Source organism: Hemitrygon akajei, chromosome 6 (genome assembly GCF_048418815.1).
Source record: "Hemitrygon akajei chromosome 6, sHemAka1.3, whole genome shotgun sequence".
NCBI lineage: Eukaryota > Metazoa > Chordata > Chondrichthyes > Myliobatiformes > Dasyatidae > Hemitrygon > Hemitrygon akajei.
This window is the reverse complement of record NC_133129.1, coordinates 49,890,108-49,907,175: the sequence shown is the minus strand read 5'-3', so window position 1 is coordinate 49,907,175 and position 17,068 is coordinate 49,890,108. Positions and strand designations below refer to the sequence as shown.

At 42.3% G+C, this 17,068-nt stretch overlaps 1 protein-coding gene across 2 annotated transcripts in view; it reads right to left on the bottom strand.

Moving 5' to 3' along the window:
- The window catches only part of LOC140728714 (trans-2,3-enoyl-CoA reductase-like), a 184,134-nt gene that overhangs the window by 92,647 nt on the left and 74,419 nt on the right, over positions 1-17,068 (bottom strand). For both annotated transcript variants that reach the window (XM_073047675.1, XM_073047676.1), the window contains one exon: positions 237-340. In XM_073047675.1, coding sequence (XP_072903776.1) covers positions 237-340 — 104 coding nt within the window. The remainder of the gene's footprint in view (positions 1-236; positions 341-17,068) is intronic.

Below are 17,068 nucleotides of genomic sequence, written 5' to 3'. Positions count from 1 at the left end.
ACTGCCTTACACATGAGCAAAACACATGCATCAGATATAAGAGTTGCATTTCTTAATGAATGTTTACGTCAAGTAATTCCAAAGTATCAGTTAACTCTCTACAATAATTAGAAACTCAACATATTGTTAAAAGAAAGCAATATGTAGGAAAATATCACATCCTTTAACACCCGTAAGTTGAAGACCTTCCGAGCTCAGCTGGAAACATTTACTGCCTCAGTGCATTTCGAACTTACCGTGGTCCAGTTTATCTGAGTCCCCAAGTCCCTGAAGTATAATGTGATAATGGAGGAGGTTGCAAGGTTCTTAATGACTTTAGTTTCCTTCAATGGAGGACCATCTGTGAACAGGTAAGACGAGGGACAGAATTATGCTTGTGTCATCACTTTAGCAAAGGTGAAGTACCCAAACCAAGCAAGGGATTTAGATGATCTTTCAAAAAAATTATCATCTTACCCTGCAATGGTTCAATACCACGATTATAGAGCCTTTAAAGGAAAGATTTAGACAAGGAGCACTAATTATTAGAAGGACCTGAGTGCAAGGAGAATGGATAAAGAAGCAAACTGGGACGAGTGAAGCTAAATTATGGAAAATCCCTAGGGAATATATCAACGTGAAGCAACTGGAATGAGGAATATATTTCTGTGCTGTTGATTCTGAAATTACTAAGTTTTTAATATGAATACAACTTCACAATCAGCATTTCGGTCCAAGCAGGATCCTACTTCAGAGTACATGTCTGGACCATAAGCATACGTAAGAGATTAGAATGGGTTATCTTTTTTCTGTATTGCAGTCCTAAAATAAATCCCAGTTGTGGCTATTGTTGCAAGTGAAAAACAAAATGTGTTGGTGATGGAAATCTGACACAATAACAGAAACCTTTGCAAGATCAAGTGAGTAAGTGAGGCGAGGTCCAGAGATGGCAAAGGGACCCTTAACACCCCTGTGATCTGCAGCAGGCAGCATGTATGAGAGAGACAGTAGAGTGAACTATTTTGTGAAGGGTTGTGCTGATGGGAGAATAGCGACCAGATGAGGCTTTTAAACATAGAACATTTATTAATTAATAAAGGTGGAATTTATTAATTCTTACCCAGAAAGATTGTGTATAACAATGTACATGCTCATGGGTAAAACAACCCCTGACAAGTAGGACTCTTTGAAAAGAGTTTATAGGAGATCAGGGCCAGCATATTCTAGTAAAAGTGAAGGGCAAAGGTGGCAAGATTAGCAGCCGTGGATATGAAAAGGTTTGATCAATGGAACAGAAAAGGAAATGCACGACACATACAGACCTAATGGATGGATATAACGTTAGAATATATGTAGATAATCGAGATAACCAGAATGTATATTTTCCTATTGTAGGAGTATTGACAGCAAGAGGCATATGCTCAGCCTGAGAGGAAGGAGTTTTACAAAGGATTGCAGAGTTATGTCTTTTGCCTTGCACAGGAAGTGCAAGTTCTACAACTTTTTTCCAGAGTGATATGGGAAAAAAATTACCACTTTTGACAGACATTTGGAGAACCACCGAAATAGACAAGGCAAAGAAGGCCATGGTCCTCACAGAGGCAAACAGAACAGCATGGGCACGGTGGGCCAAAGGGTCTGTTTCTGTGCTGTACAAATATACAACTATGCTTTTATAATGGTTATTCTGAGCAATTCTTCTTACATTCAATGGAGAGGGAAACAAAGGCAATATTGAAGTTGATGACTTTTCTTACAGCAACAATTCTAATTTGAATTCCAAGAAATTTTGGAATATCTACACCAGCATAAACCCTAACACAAAAAAAAGCAAAAAAAAAACCCAGATTATCTGGAAATCTAAAAGAAAAGTGGAAAGGGTTAGGAATATTCAAGCCATATCTACATGTGGATAAATAATTTATTGATGTTAAATGGAAACACAAGGGGGTTTTTGATATTTCAGTTCTGCTGAAAGGTTTCTCTCATGTCTAACCTGAGAGTATTTTCGGCATTTTCTGTTTTTTTTAATTACAAAAGTTCTGAACAGCTGATCACTTTGTTGAACATTCATTGTGAATTGCTGGAAATCACAATTTCTAAGAATTGCTAATCAATGCTTTTTCTATATAGGAACCAACAGATTTAAGAGAGGGGATTGCCTGTGGTATCGGTAGTGATAGACAGGTGAGTGGTTGGGCCAACCAGGGATTCACACCAAGGTAAATTTCCAAAATTCTCCTCAGGAAATGATTTGTGGCGATTCCATTCACCAGCAAACGTTCTGCAATCTGTGTGCTGACACAGCTATAAATAGCCACAATCTGTGTATGCCAGGAAATAAATAACACTGCAACATATTTTCAACCCACTCTTTACTTGACACATTCAAAAGGCTCTGGGCCATATTTATTGCTTAATACTAATGTTATCTTTTGAAGCAAAGAGATTTGCTGCACTTGGGAATATTTGGAACTTAATTATCAGAGAGGAGTTCCTATAAAAAAAGTATAGCATTTTAATTGCAGGTATAAGAATATAATCACACAATGATCAATCCAAATTATTTTTAATCTTCTTACATTCAATTAGAAGTATTTATATTTTAATGTTTGTTATGCAACATATTTACCAGTATTCCTCTATGAAAAATGTTAAGGTATTATTTTTCATTAACTAACAAATATTAAACACTTTGGTCAAATAATAAATTGGAACCTTTGATTTCTCCTGGTAGTCTGTTAAAATGATGACAACTATGAAAATCAAAGTCAGGTGATAATTATTTTATTCTCATAATTACTATCCAGATGGACAGATGAAAAATCACAAAATGAATTTATTGAGAATATTTTTTCTTAACTGTTGTGCCACATTTTATACTCTCTGTGTGCAGACTGATATATACAGCAGAAGGCAATGTCAGACAATCATAGCAATATCAATAGCATGATCTTCCATGTTACAATTGTACATTTTCTAGTCTCCAAGATAGCATACAATATTACAGCTCTGATTATAATAGAAATGTAACTTCTTTTCCAACAGAAGAGGTAAATATATTCTTATCTTGAACTACACAGCCTATCACCCTCTCTCCTGCTTTATCCAAGAACCTCTGACATGTCTGGTTTTCATCCATGTTGAACAAGACTCTACATTCAAAGCAAAGATCAAGAACACTCATCCTCTGATGTCAGTCCCACTCAGCCAGCAATACTGCAAACTGCTCAACACCCTAACACTATCTCAGACTGTGTATCCCTTTTACCTCTCGCTCAACTGTGTTACTTTGTCATTCAAGTTGAGTATAATTTGTGTTAAATAAGTGCATATTAACTTATATTTTGCACGTTTGTGATGTACAGTACTTTGGTAAAAAATGTTTTCATGTCACTTCTACCCTACATATGTTTGCTTGTGGCAATGAAGTTGAACTTGAACATCTGCCCACCTGTTTCTAAACAATTGTACTAGCAGAAAAGGACCCTGCACTGCAACTTAGGGATGGAATTAGAACAACCGACACTTAATCACAATAAGCACTAATCAAAAGATAATAAATAATAAATGGATGCAAGCTGTAGTTCAGTAGAATAGTGAATTGTGTAAACTGTTGGATCAGGGCAGTAAAGGACAGATTCACCTGAATCCAAAACGCTTCCAAACTGGCTAAAAAAATCACCCATGAGAAGTGATTTGACTAGCCCTGTCTGTGACTGAAAGGAAAAGAATCAGAATCAGAATCAAATTTAATATCACAAGCACGTAGTAAGTCATTAAATACACTGATTTGCGGCAGCAGTACATTGCAATAAATAATTATTTAATACTTAAAACTAAATTTATAAAGTAAGAATTATAATTACAAAATTACTATATACTTATTACTGTCCAAAAGCTTTAGACAACCTAGATTTTTTATATAGTTTCAGATGGTATGACATCCACAGAGCCCTGATCTCAACATCATCGAGGCTGTATGGGATTACCTAGAGTGACAGAAGAAAGTGAGACAGCTGAAGTCTGCGGAAGAACTGTGGCAATTTCTCCAAGATGATTATAATAACCTACCAGCAGATTTTCTCATAAACCTGCATGAAGGTGTACCTAAAAGAATTGTTGCTGTTTTAAAGGCAAAGGGTGGTCACACCAGATATTAATTAAATTTATTTTTTTTACTGTTTACTGCCGTTTATAGTAAAATATTTAATATTTAGAAACTATTCATTTCATTATTTTGAAAGCATCTTCACTTTACAGAATATTTTTGCATTTGCCTAAGACTAGTACATGGTATTGTATATACATAAAACTACTGTAGTGTAAAAAAAGAGCAAAAAAAAGAAAGAAATAGAGAGGTAGTGTACATGGGTTCATTGTCGATTCAGAATCTGATGGCAGTGGAGAAGAAGCTGTTCCTAAAACATTGAAAACGTGTCTTCAGGCTCTTGTACCTTCTCCTTGATAGTAGCAATGAGAAGAAAGCATGTCCTGGGGGTGATGGGGGTCCTGAAAGACGGAATCTGCCTTTTTGAGGCATTTGTAGATGTCTTTGATGCTTGGGAGGCTAGTACCCATGATGGAGCTGTCTGAAACACAACTACAGGCATTTTTTTTTCCAATTCTGTGTCGTGCCCTCCACCAACCCCCACCCTCCAGTAGCTGATGGTGATGCAATCAGTTAGAATGCTTCCATTCAGCACATCTGTAGAAATTTGCAAGTCTTTGGTGACATACTAAATCTCCTCAAGCTCCTAAGGAAATACAGTAGCTGTTGTGCCTGCTTTGTAATTGCATCAATATGTTGGGCCCAGGATAGATCTTCAGATGTTGACACCCAGGAACCTGAAGCTGTTCAGCATTTCCACTGCTGATCCCTCAATGGGAACTGATGTGTGTTCCCATGACTTCTCCTTCCTCAAGTCCACATTCAATTCCTTGGTCTTACTGACAATGAATGCAATGTTGCTGTTGCAACACTACTCAACCAGCTGATCTATCCCACTCCTGTATGCCTCTTCATTACCTCTAAAATTCTGCCAACAAAAGTTGTGTCATTTTGTCATAGATGTGCCTAGCCAAACAGTCTTGGTAGTAGAGAGAGCAGAGCAGTGGAATAAGCACTCATTCTTTAGTTGCATCTGTGTTGATTCTTGGCAAGGGGGAGATGTTATTTCCAATCTGCACCTACTGTAGTCTTCCAATGAGAAAGTCAAGGATCTAGTTGTACAGGCCCAGGATTTCGAACTTGTTGATTAGCACTGAGGGTATGATGGAGTTAAACTCTGAGCTTTAATCAACAAAGAGTAGCCTGGCATGTATTGCTATTGTTCAAGTGATCGAAGACCAATTTGAGAGCCAGGGAGATTACATCTGCTGTAGACCTATTTAGCCATAGGCAAATTGCAGTGGGTGCAGGTCCTTACTTAAACAGGAGTTGATTCCATTCATGATCAACCTTTCAAAGCACTTCATCACAGTAAATGTCAATGCAGCTGAGTGATAGTTGTTGAGACAGCTCACCCTGCTCTTCTTGGGCACTGGTATGATTGTTGCCCTTTTAAAACATCTGTGAACACGCAACTGCAGCAGCGAGAGATTGAAGATGTCCTTGAACACTCCAGTCAGTTGGTTGGCACAGGTTTTCAGTGCCCTACCAGGTAGACTATCATGAAAGATGTTGTAACATTGGTCTCTGAGACAGAGATTTCAATGTCACCAGATGCTGCAGGGATTCACACAAGTGTAGTTTTATTCTCCCTTTCAAAGTGTGCATAAAAGGTGATTTAATCATCTGGGAGTGAAACATCAGTCATTCATGATGTTGGTTTTCGCTTTGTAGGACGTAATGTCCTGCAAACTCTGCCAGAGCTGCTGAGCATCCAGTTTCATCTCTAACTTCAATCAGAATTGTTTTTTATAACTCTTAAAATAGCCTCCTGTAGGTTTTGCCTGGACATTTTTTTTAGTTCTGGATCACTGGTCTTGAATGCTACAGATTGAGCACTTAGCAGACTACAAATCTCTTGGGTCATCTGTGAATTTGGGTTTGGCCAAGTCCAGCATGTTCTGTATTTCCATCATAACAAATAAAGAAATCAACTTCTTGGAACATTGGTCACAAAGAAGAAAGATCAAATGTTGGGCAACACATACACTTCCATAGATGTAGCCTGACGCGAGAGAGAGAGAGAGTGAGAGAGAGAGAGAGAGAGAGAGAGAGAGCGAGAGAGAGAGAGAGAGTGAGAGAGAGAGAGAGAGAGAGAGAGAGAGAGAGAGAGAGAGAGAGAGAGAGAGAGAGAGAGAGAGAGAGAGAGAATGAGAATGAATGTGTGTGTGTGTGTGTGTGTGTGTTGCTTTGGATTTCTAGCACCTGCAGACTTGTGTCTAAGAATAAATTTTGGCTTCAGATGAACTGGTGTTAGGAAGTGAGTATTAGTGGTGTTAGGAGCTGTATAATATATTTGGAAGGTGTTGGAAATACTTATCAGGTAAAGCAGTAACTGTGAAGAGAAAATCATGGTTTAACGTTCATGTCACTTGACCTACTGTATACAGAACAACCAGTAGAACATAGAACAATTTAGCTCAGTCTGGGCACTTCAGCCCATCATGTTGCAATGAGCTCTTAACCTACTCTGAAATCCATCTAATCTTTCCCTCCTACAGAGGTTATTACCCTTCATTTTTCTATCATTGATGCGCCTATCTAAGAGTGCTTTAAACATCTTTTCTGTATCAGCTTTCACTACCATTCTCAGCAATTACCACTCTCTGTATGACTAACCTACCTCTGACATCTCCCCTAAAATTTCCTCTACTCACCTTAAAAGAAGGTCCTCTTGTATTAGGGGTTTTCACTGTGGGGAGAAAGGGCTTGGTGCCTGTCCACTCTTTCTACAGGTATGCTTCTTTCTATATTAAACACCGTAATCAAGTTGCATCTTATCCTTCTTTGCTCCAAAGAGAAAAGCTCATGCTCACCCAAGCTTTCCATATAAAACATGCTTCCGAATCCAGTCAGCATCCTGACGGATCTGCTCTGCACCCTCTCTAATGCTTTCACATGCTTTCTATAATGAGGCATGTGGAACTGAACACAATACTCTAAATTTGGTCTAACCAGAGTTTTATACAGCTGCAGCATTACCTTATGACACTTAAACTGAATCTCCCAACTAATGAAGGCCAACAAGTGAAACACCTTCTTAACCACTTTATCAACTTCTGTTGAATCTTTGACGGACCTATGGGCACGGACCCCAAGATCCATCTATTCCTCCACACTGCAAAGCACTCTGCCATTAACCCTGCACTCTCCCTTCAACTTCAACCTTCCAAAGTGAATCGCTTTCTACTTTTCCAGGTTGAACTCCATCTGCCTCTTCTCAACCCAGCTCTACATCCCATTGTATTTCACAACAACCTTCTACTCTGTCCATAACTCCACCAAGTTTCATTTCTTCTACAGACTTGCCATCTCACCCTTCCAGTTCCTCATCCAAGTCATTTATAAAAATCACAAAGTGCAGGACTTCCTGAACAGATCCCTGCTGAACACTGGACACCAACCTCCAGGACGTGCTCCAATTACTAACACCACTTTCTGTGGGAAAGCCATTTCTGATTCCATCAGCCAAGTTTCCATGGACCCCATGCCTTATGAAATTCTGGCTGAGACTACCATGGAGAACCTTGTCAAACTTCTTGCTAAAATCCATATATACAGTTTTCACCTCTCTACATTCATCATTTGTTTTGTCACTTCCTGCAGTAATTTGGAGTATATCCAAAATTATTCTGCATATTCTAATGTTTTTAATGTTTTCAAAAGCTTTGATAATGGCTCTTTCTTAACCTCAACATGCTCCAGCACATTAATCTGTTCTATAATATCTTCACATTCTTTAAGGTCCCTCTCACTGGAGAACTCTGAAACAAAGTATTCAATAAGGACCTTCCCTACTTCCTCCAACTCTAGGTACATGTTTCCACTTTTATCCGGAGCAGTCCTACCCTCACTTTAGTTAACCTGCACATTATGTATATTTTGGGGTTTTCTTTAATCCTACTTACCAAGGCTTTCTCGTGTCCCTTCTAGCTCTCCTAAATCACTTCTTAAACTCCTTCCTGGTTGCCTTTTGACTCTCAAGAGCCCTGTCCAATCTTTGCTTCCTAAACATAATTATACATCCTCCTTTCTATTGACTGGAAGTTCCACCTCTCTTATTAACCATTATTGCTTCACCATACCGTTTTTCCCTGCCTCAATGGGACAAACCAATCCAGAACCTCATTCAAGTACTCCCTAAACAGATACTACATTGCCACTGCACATTTCCCTGAGTATATCTTCTCCCAGTTTACATTCCCACATTCCGGCCTAATGCCCTTGAAATTAGCCCTCCCCCATTTAAAAATGTTTCCATAATGTCTGCCCCTATCCCTGTCCAAGGCTATGCTAAATAGTAGGGAGTTGTGATCACTGTCTTTGAAATGCTCTCCCACCAAGAGATCTGTCACCTGACCAGGTTCATTGCCTATCATTTGATCCAATATGGCCTCTCCTCTGGTCAGCCCATCCACATACCCACATACAGTCTGCTAAAATCATAGGCACATATATATATATAGAGAGAGAGGCTAGGGTGCCTACATAAGACGTTTGCTTTGCACAGTGCTGTACTGTATTTTGTCAGGAATTCTTCCTAGTCATACCGAACAAATTCTGCCCCATCTAAAAATTTTTCAATAAGGAAGTGCTAATCAACATTAGGGAAACTGTAGTTACCCATGAAAACAATGCAGTTTTTTATGCAACTTTCAAAAATCTGACTGCTAATCTGCTTTTCCAAGTACCTGTTGCTAATTAGGTGATGGTGCCCTTCCTGTTTCAGACTTCCACTCACACTGACTCAGTAGAAGAACCCTTCCATGACATTCTCTCTTTCTGCAGTTGTGCTACCAGCCCTGAGTAGCAATCACTCCCCCATTTTACATCCTTCACTATCCCTTTAGATACAAACTCCAGAACATCAAGTAGTTAATCCTGCCCTTAAGTCTCAGCAATATCCACCAAGATAGCGCAATGTGCATCCTTGTTCTTAATGTTCTAATATTAAAAATGACAGCTTTCAACCATTCGCTGACAGTATTTATGCCCCATACCCCGTCTGTCTTTTCTCATAGTGTCTCTGCAAATTGCCTCTAGCTGTACTCCAACTGCCATATCATCTTACCTGACACTTTGGTTCTCATCCCCTGCCAGACTAGTTAATACCCTTGAGAACAACTCAAGCAAACCTGAATACATATACTTTTGGTATCAGCCTGAAGGACCAACCCCAATTGTCTGACTGCTGGTGAGGCCCAACTGAATGAGTGTGGTGAACTACATATACCTGTCTGGACTGCTCCTGTGGCTCCTCCCACAGACCCCTGTATAAAGGCGATTGAGGCCTGAGCCCGGCCTCATTCTCCAGGATGTAGTGTTGTTCATTCTTCCAGTCAATAAAAGCCGATATCTCACTTCTTACGTCTCAGAGTGAGTTACTGATGGTGCATCAATGAGCATACACTGCTTTTCATTTTATTTCAAATTTCCAACATCTTCAGTAATTGCTTTTATGTCAGATTAATTCAGTTTTAAATCACACGTACTGTTCATATAATTAAAATCACTTTGAATTTATAGCAAGGTACAATTTGAATGAGGACTTGGTTGGAGAATGACCCCCAATAGTCCAGTATGAGAAATTTGAAGAAATTAATGAGGGGTCACAACACTCTCACAAGTAGGAGGTCATAGTAACAGTTGAAAAGCTTAATTAATCAGCTTGGATTTTAAGATAGATAGACAGATAGATACTTTATTGATCCCAAAAGAAATTACAGTGTCACAGTAGCATTACAAGTGCACAGATATACAAATATACAAATATTAGAAGAGAATAAGAAAGAGTAAAAATAGGTTACCTCAAACAATCTAACAGGAAAGGGTCATCACTTCCCTGGCTCTGGGTTGTCTCATTATAGAGCCTAATGGCTGAGGGTAAGCTTGACCTTATATAGCACTCTTTGGAGCAGCGTAGTTGTCTTAGTCTATTACTAAAAGATCTCCTCTGTTCAGCCAAGGTGGCATGCAGAGGGTGAGAAACATTGTCAAGAATTACCAGGATTTTCTGTAGGGTCCTTTGTTCTACCAGGGTCTCCAGTGTGTCTAGTTTGACTCCTATAACAGAGCCAGCTTTTCTAATCAGTTTGGGATCACCCGTGTTGATGCCATTGCTCCAGCATCACATAGAAGATTGTACTGGCAACAACAGACTGCTAGAACATGTGAAGGAGAGTCCAGCATACTCTAAAAGGACCTCAGTTTCCTCAGGAAGTAGAGGTGACTCTGGCCCTTGTTGTACACAACCTCTATGTTGGTGCTCCACTCAAGTCTGTCATCCAGGTACAGCCCCAGGTATTTGTAGGTCCTCACCACATCCATGTCCTCGCCATCAATAGTAACAGGGAACAGTGCATGCTTAGTCTTCCTTAAGTCCAGCACAATCCCCCTTGTCTTATTGATGTTGAGCTGCAGATGATTCAGCTTGCACCATTTGACAAAGTCCTCCACCATGGCCTTGTATTCATTCTCCCATCTTCCCTTTATACACCCAACTATCGATGAGTCATCAGATAACTTCTGCAGATGACATGATTCAGTGTCATATGTAAGTCCCATTTATACAGGGTAAACAGGAAGTGAGCTAATACAGTCCCCTGTAGGGCCCTAGTGCTGTTTATGGCCATGTCTGACACACAGCTCTGAAGCCAGACAAACTGAGGTCTGCTGATCCGGTAGTCCATTATCCAGAAATCAATGGAAGTGCCATCATGCATTGAACGGAGCTTTCCCCCAGCATTGAGGGTTGTATGGTATTGAAGGCAATGGTAAAACCAAAAAACATGATCCTCACAGTACTGACCTGCTTATCCAAATGGGAGTAGTGCTATTCAACAGGTAGATGACAGCTTTGTTGACTCCAATGTGCTTCTGATAGACAAACTGCAGGGGATCGAGGGCTGATCTGACCAGGGGGTCTGAGGATAGCCAGGATCAGCCTCTCTAGGGTCTTCATGATATGCAAGGTCAGGGCCACTGGATGGTAGTAATTCAAGACTTTTGGTTGGCCCTTCTTGGCGACTGGCACCACACATGATGTTTTCCACACAGTCGGGACCCTTTCCAGACTGACACTCAGATTGAAAATGCGCTGGAGAACTCCACACAGCTGCTCAGCACACTCCTTCAGGACCCTGGGGTTCACACCATCTGGTTCCAGTGCTTTTCTGAATCTGTGTTTCTCCAGAGCCCTTCTCACCTGCTCAGTAGTGCGGGTGAGTCCATGATGACTCGGGAGTTGGTGGAAGATGGCAGTCAGGGGAGGTGAAAATCGGGACGATAGCAGTTGGTATGTGGAGGTGAGGATGGTAGGTGCAGGGCAAGGAGGGGATGTAGACAGTGGTAGCCTGTGTTGTTCATCCACGTGTTGAACTGGAAAGGAGAGGGGAGGGAGGAGGGAGGAGAGGAGGGAGGAGGGAGGGAGGAAGGGAGGCATTGGTGCTGAGGGAGCATTGGGGCCTCGGCACCAGGACTGGTGTGCTGAGGGGGTGTAAACAGAAGGGCAACTGTCAAACCTATTGGTTTATCTCATTAGCCCATTCCTGGTTCCGAGTCCCTACAGCTAGGCTGATTGAAGCTACTGACGTTCTTCATGGTTCTCCACATCTCCCGTATGCTATGCTGCCCAACTTGTTCTCCAGCTCTCTCCTGTATTCCTCTTCACAACTTTGATGTTCTCCTTTAGCTCCCTCTGCATGTTTTGATTCCTCCTTGTCTCCTGCTCTGAAGACTCTCGAACTATGTTATAGAGTCATATAGCAAGGAAATAGACCCTTTGGCACATCAAGACCATAGTGACTATTTACAGTAAACCCATTTCTTTTATTCTCCCCACTTTCCCACCAGCTCTTCAAGATGTAATTACTGATCTACACACTAGGGGTAAGTTACATTTACCAATTAACCCACCAAACCACATGTCTTTGTGATGAATGCAGAAACCAAAGTACACAGCAGACACAGGGAGAATTGTTTAAAAGTAAGGAGTTTCAAATACAAAGTAGAGTCAACTCTCTGGAGAACAACCATCGTGGACACAGAAGACCCCATGTCAGAGCATAGACTCCTTTCTCAGGTATTACCTTTGCTATTTGACCATTACCATGATATAGGTGCAGAAGTAGGCCATTTGGCCCATTGAGTCTGCTCCGCTATTCATTCATGGGCTGATCCAATTCGTCCAGTCATCCCCACTCCCCTGCCTTCTCCCCATACCCTTTGATGCCCTAGCTAATCAAGAACCTATCTATCTCTGCCTTAAATACACCCAATGACTTGGCCTCCACAGCCACTTGTGGCAACAAATTCCACAATTTTACCACCCTCTGACTAAAGTAATTTCTCTGCATCTCTGTTCTAAATGGACATTCTTCAATCCTGAAGGCATGCCCTCTTGTCCTAGATTCCCCTACCATGGGAAATAACTTTGCCATATCTAATCTGTTCCGGCCTTGTAGCATTTGGAATGTTTCTATGAGATCCCCCCTCATTCTTCTGAACTCCAGGGAATACAGCCCAGGAGTTGCCAGGTGTTCCTCATACTGTAACCCTTTCATTTCTGGAATCATTCTCGTGAATCTTCTCTGAACCCTCTCCAATGTCAGTATATCCTTTCTAAAATAAGGAGCCCTAAACTGCACACAATACTCCAAGTGTGGTCTTACGAGTGCATTATAGAGCCTCAACATCACATCCCTGCTCTTATATTCTATACATCTAGAAATGAATGCCAACATTGCATTTGGCTTCTTCACCACCGACTCAACCTGGAGGTTAACCTTTAGAGTATCCTGCACAAGGTGTCACAGTCCAGTCCATGGACTCCAGACTCCCTGTCTTCCGGCTGTCCTTTGTCTCATTTGCCCTTAATCGTAGGCACCTGATTCTCATCTTGGGGCTGGGAATATAAGTGGCCCTGAGGTTGGGTGCTGGTTTGTTCTTGTCAGTATCCTGTCTGTATGTGGGTTTGTCCTGATGGTATCCTGTCCTTGCTTGTGTGTGAGTTTGTCCTGTTGGTATCCTGTCCTTGTCTCTGTAGGGTAAGTCAGGCTGTCCTTGCTGTTACCCTATGGTGGGATCTGTCCCTCCTGGTCCTTGCCTCTGTTGGGTAAGTCAGGCTGTCATTGCTGTTACCCTGAGGCTGGACTGTTCCCTTCTGTCCCTCTGGAGCCCTGCCTTGCCTTTGCCTGGAGCCTTGCCCTGTTTGGAACTGTCTGTCTGTGTCCATGCCTTCGCTAGGTAGGTCTGGCTGTTTTGCCACTACCTAGCATTGGGAACTGCCTTGTGTTCAGTGTTCTGTGTAATGAGTCCCTGTCCTGTGTACAACCAAGGAGAGGTCCCAGCTCTGTTCTGTGTAATGAGTCCTGGCCCTATGTCCTGTAACCAAGGAGAGGTCCTGGCTTGATGTTCCATGTTCCTGTCTCTCCCTCAACTCTGTTCTGTGTTCCTGTTCTCCCTCAATGCAGTCTGTGACTCGGAGTCCAAGCCCAGGCTCCTAGTTCCCAGTTCCATGTCCTGGTTCTGCTATCCTCATCAAGTCCTAGCCCAGGCCTGGAATCTTTGTCTCGTCCGGGGCCTTTGTCATGCCCAGCGTCCTTTCTTCCTCAATTCCCTTGCTTCCTTCTCATGCCTAGTCCTGTTCCTGGTAGCTCAGTATCAGTGTCTTGCTTTTGGGTCCACTCCCAATGCCCTCCCTGTGACACAAGGATTCCCAAGTCCCTTTGCATCTCTGCATTTTGAATTCTCTCCCCATCTAAATAATTGTCTGCCTATTTATTTCTTCTACCAAAGTGCATGACCATACACTCTCCAACATTGCATTTCATTTGCGACTTCTTTGCCCATTCCCCTAAACTATCAAAGTCTCTCTGCAGGCTCTGTTTCCTCAATGCTACCTACTCCTCCATCTGTCTTTGTGTCATTGACAAATTTAGCTACAAATTCATTAATCCCATAGTCCAAATCATTGACATACATCATAAAAAGCAGCAGTCCCAATACCGACTCCTGTGGAACGCCACTGGTAACTGACAGCCATCCAGAATAGGATCCCTTTATTCCCACACTGTTTTCTGCTGATCAGCCAATGCTCCACTCATGCTGGTAACTCCCTCTAATTCCATGGGCTCTTACCTTGCTAAGTAGCTTCATGTGTGGCACCTTGTCAAAGGTCTTCTGAAGCTCCAAGTACACCACATCTACTATATCTCCTTTGTCTACTCTGCTTGTAATTTCCTCAAAAAATTGCAGTAGCTTAATTGTATGATTTTCCTTTCAGGAAATCATGCTGGCTTTGCCCTATCTTGTCATGTGCCTGCAGGTACTCCGTATATATCATCCCTAACAATCGATTCCAACAACTTCCCAACAACTGATGTCAGGCTAACAGGTCTATAGTTTCCTTTCTGCTGCTCCCACCCTTCTTAAATAGTGGAGTAACATTTGCAATTTTCCAGTCATCATGCCGGAATCTATCGACTGTGCATGGAGGGTTAAGTACCCCCACTAGGACGGACCTAAGATGTCAACCTTTGCGAAAGGATCATGGATCATTGGTTATGAGTGAAAGATGCATTTTCGGCAAGGTCATCAAGAACGTGTGGCCTGAAAATACATCAGACCAAGATTAAATGCCTGGAGCAGTTAGAGCAATGCAGTGCCCAGGACTTACACCTGGTGAGAAGCAGGAGGAGCTCGGCCCAGAGTCACCCAAACTCCAAGCTCCAGAAACTCCCTCTCCAGGCAGAGCAGCAAAACACCTATGGATTAAGTGGCCTCCAGCAAGACATCGGAGGGAGTGGCTGCAGTCTGAGGAGGATGTCATCCATATCATTGAGGCAAAAGCAGAGGGAGATGTGGATAGACAACTCCAGACCATATAAATTATCATTGTCAGCTTTGCTATTGAGAAATCCAGCCTAATGGAGAGGAAAGATAGCAAAACCCTCTACAAGATGAACTATAGGGTGGCCAAAATACACCGGCTCGTCAAGAACTCTGATCCCTGGTTAAAGTGTACAGAGGGGTAATTGAAGTAGAGAAACCATCACTTGCTGAGCTCTGTTAGATCCTCAGAAGTAAGCTGATAACACTGCACAAGGCAGAGTGACACAGAAGATGGGAAAGAGGCAAAGCCAGGCAATGAATTGCCTTTATTGTAAAATCCATCAGGTTCAACAAGCAACTGCTAGAACAGATGCATAGTGGGAACCTCACATGCTCCAAACAAGAGATGAATCTACATCTTCATGTCTCCAGTGATAAAGAAGGGCAGACTTATGGACAAGTACTGTTTCTCTTTGGATGGTATTGCTATCCCATCCATCTCTGAGAAACCAGTCTACAGCCTGGGATAGGGTCTTTGACTGCAGCCCAAGGGATGTGGCTGCCATCCAGAAGACAACGAAGGTGTTAGAAGTCTGGTTCACCAGTGTGGACAAGTGAGGCCACCTGCCAATTCAAGGCCTGGATCCTCTCCCAAATCCTTTGGCCCATGTTGATATAGGAGGTACTCATGTTAACAGCTGAGGCTCTTGAAAGAAAGATCAATGGCTACCTTTAAAGATGGCTGGGTCTCCCAGGTAGCCTGAGGAGCATTGCTCTGTATGGGAGGAGGAATAAACTGCAGCTTCCATTCAGTGGCCTGAATGAGGAGTCCATGGATTGCTGTTATACAGAGATTCCAGAGACCACACTGTCTCATCAATAGGCATTGAGGTCTGGACAAGCAGGAAGTGGAAGGCCAAGGACACAGTGGAGATGGCCAAGTCATGTCTGAGGCACAGGGATCTGGTAGGGATAGTGGTGTTTGTCCAGGCAGGGTTGGGAAGTTTCCATTCAACCCCCTTTGACAGCATCAAATATAAAATGGTTCAGGGAGAGGTCTCAGCAGCTGTTGAGGAAATGTGTACCATCAGGATGGCAGGAATAGGGTAGCAGGGATAAAGTGGAAGGGGGTACTAAAGTGGAAGATGTCCTAGTCCAACATCTGGCAGGTGGATCCCAAATGCATCAAGTTCATGATCCAAGCTATGTATGGTGCCCAGCAAGCCTTTTTACTTGGGGCAAAAGTGAGACTCCGTCATGTCCTCTCTGCCCTGACAGAAGGACCCTGGCACCTATTCTCAGCAGCTGCCCAAAAGACGTGGGAGAAGGACTCTACCGCTGGCACCATGGCCTGATGCTGACAACACCTCAGCCAACCTAGAAAGCCCACAGCCTCAGCTCAGATCACCAGCATGCTTACTTGCCATGGCGTAGGACTGATGGGGTGCAGAGATTTTGCTGGCTTCTGCTGTACAAAACTTAACTCTCCTTGACATTGTGGGGGCTGCAAAGAAAAGAGCCATCAGGACCAGCACAGAAGCTGCTGAGTGAGCCATCAGATGGTTATGGTTCAAGAGGCGTGACCTGTGGACCGATGCCGTTGGGGCCAGAGCCAGACCAACCCTGGCTGGGTCTCCTGGGCCAGAGTGCCTGGTGTTGAAAGGCCTGAAACACCTGATGATCCCAGGTTACATCAATGATGTGTCCCAGTGCATCCTTGGATATATCTTAACAACAGCGTTATTTAAGTTACACGCACTGAGCACTCATTGCTCAGTCTTGAACTAGCCTTTCCATAGTAATTATCATTCCAAGTGACCTGTGATTAGTCTGTGAATAAGCTCTCACTGCTGTTTTATTCTCAATTCTTCAGTTACTTGGCTCCAGGGTTCACCAGCCTGAGTTCATCAATTCCAATAATAAATAAAAAATAATGTCATTGCAAAGTAAGATTATATATAAATAAATAAGTCAGTCCTGTGCAATTTAGAAATTTCAGCAGAATGCATGTATTTTTATCTGTCAGTGCAGCAGATGGTTTGTTTTGTGTTGGCTGACTCATCAGATCAATTTTAAATATAAATAATT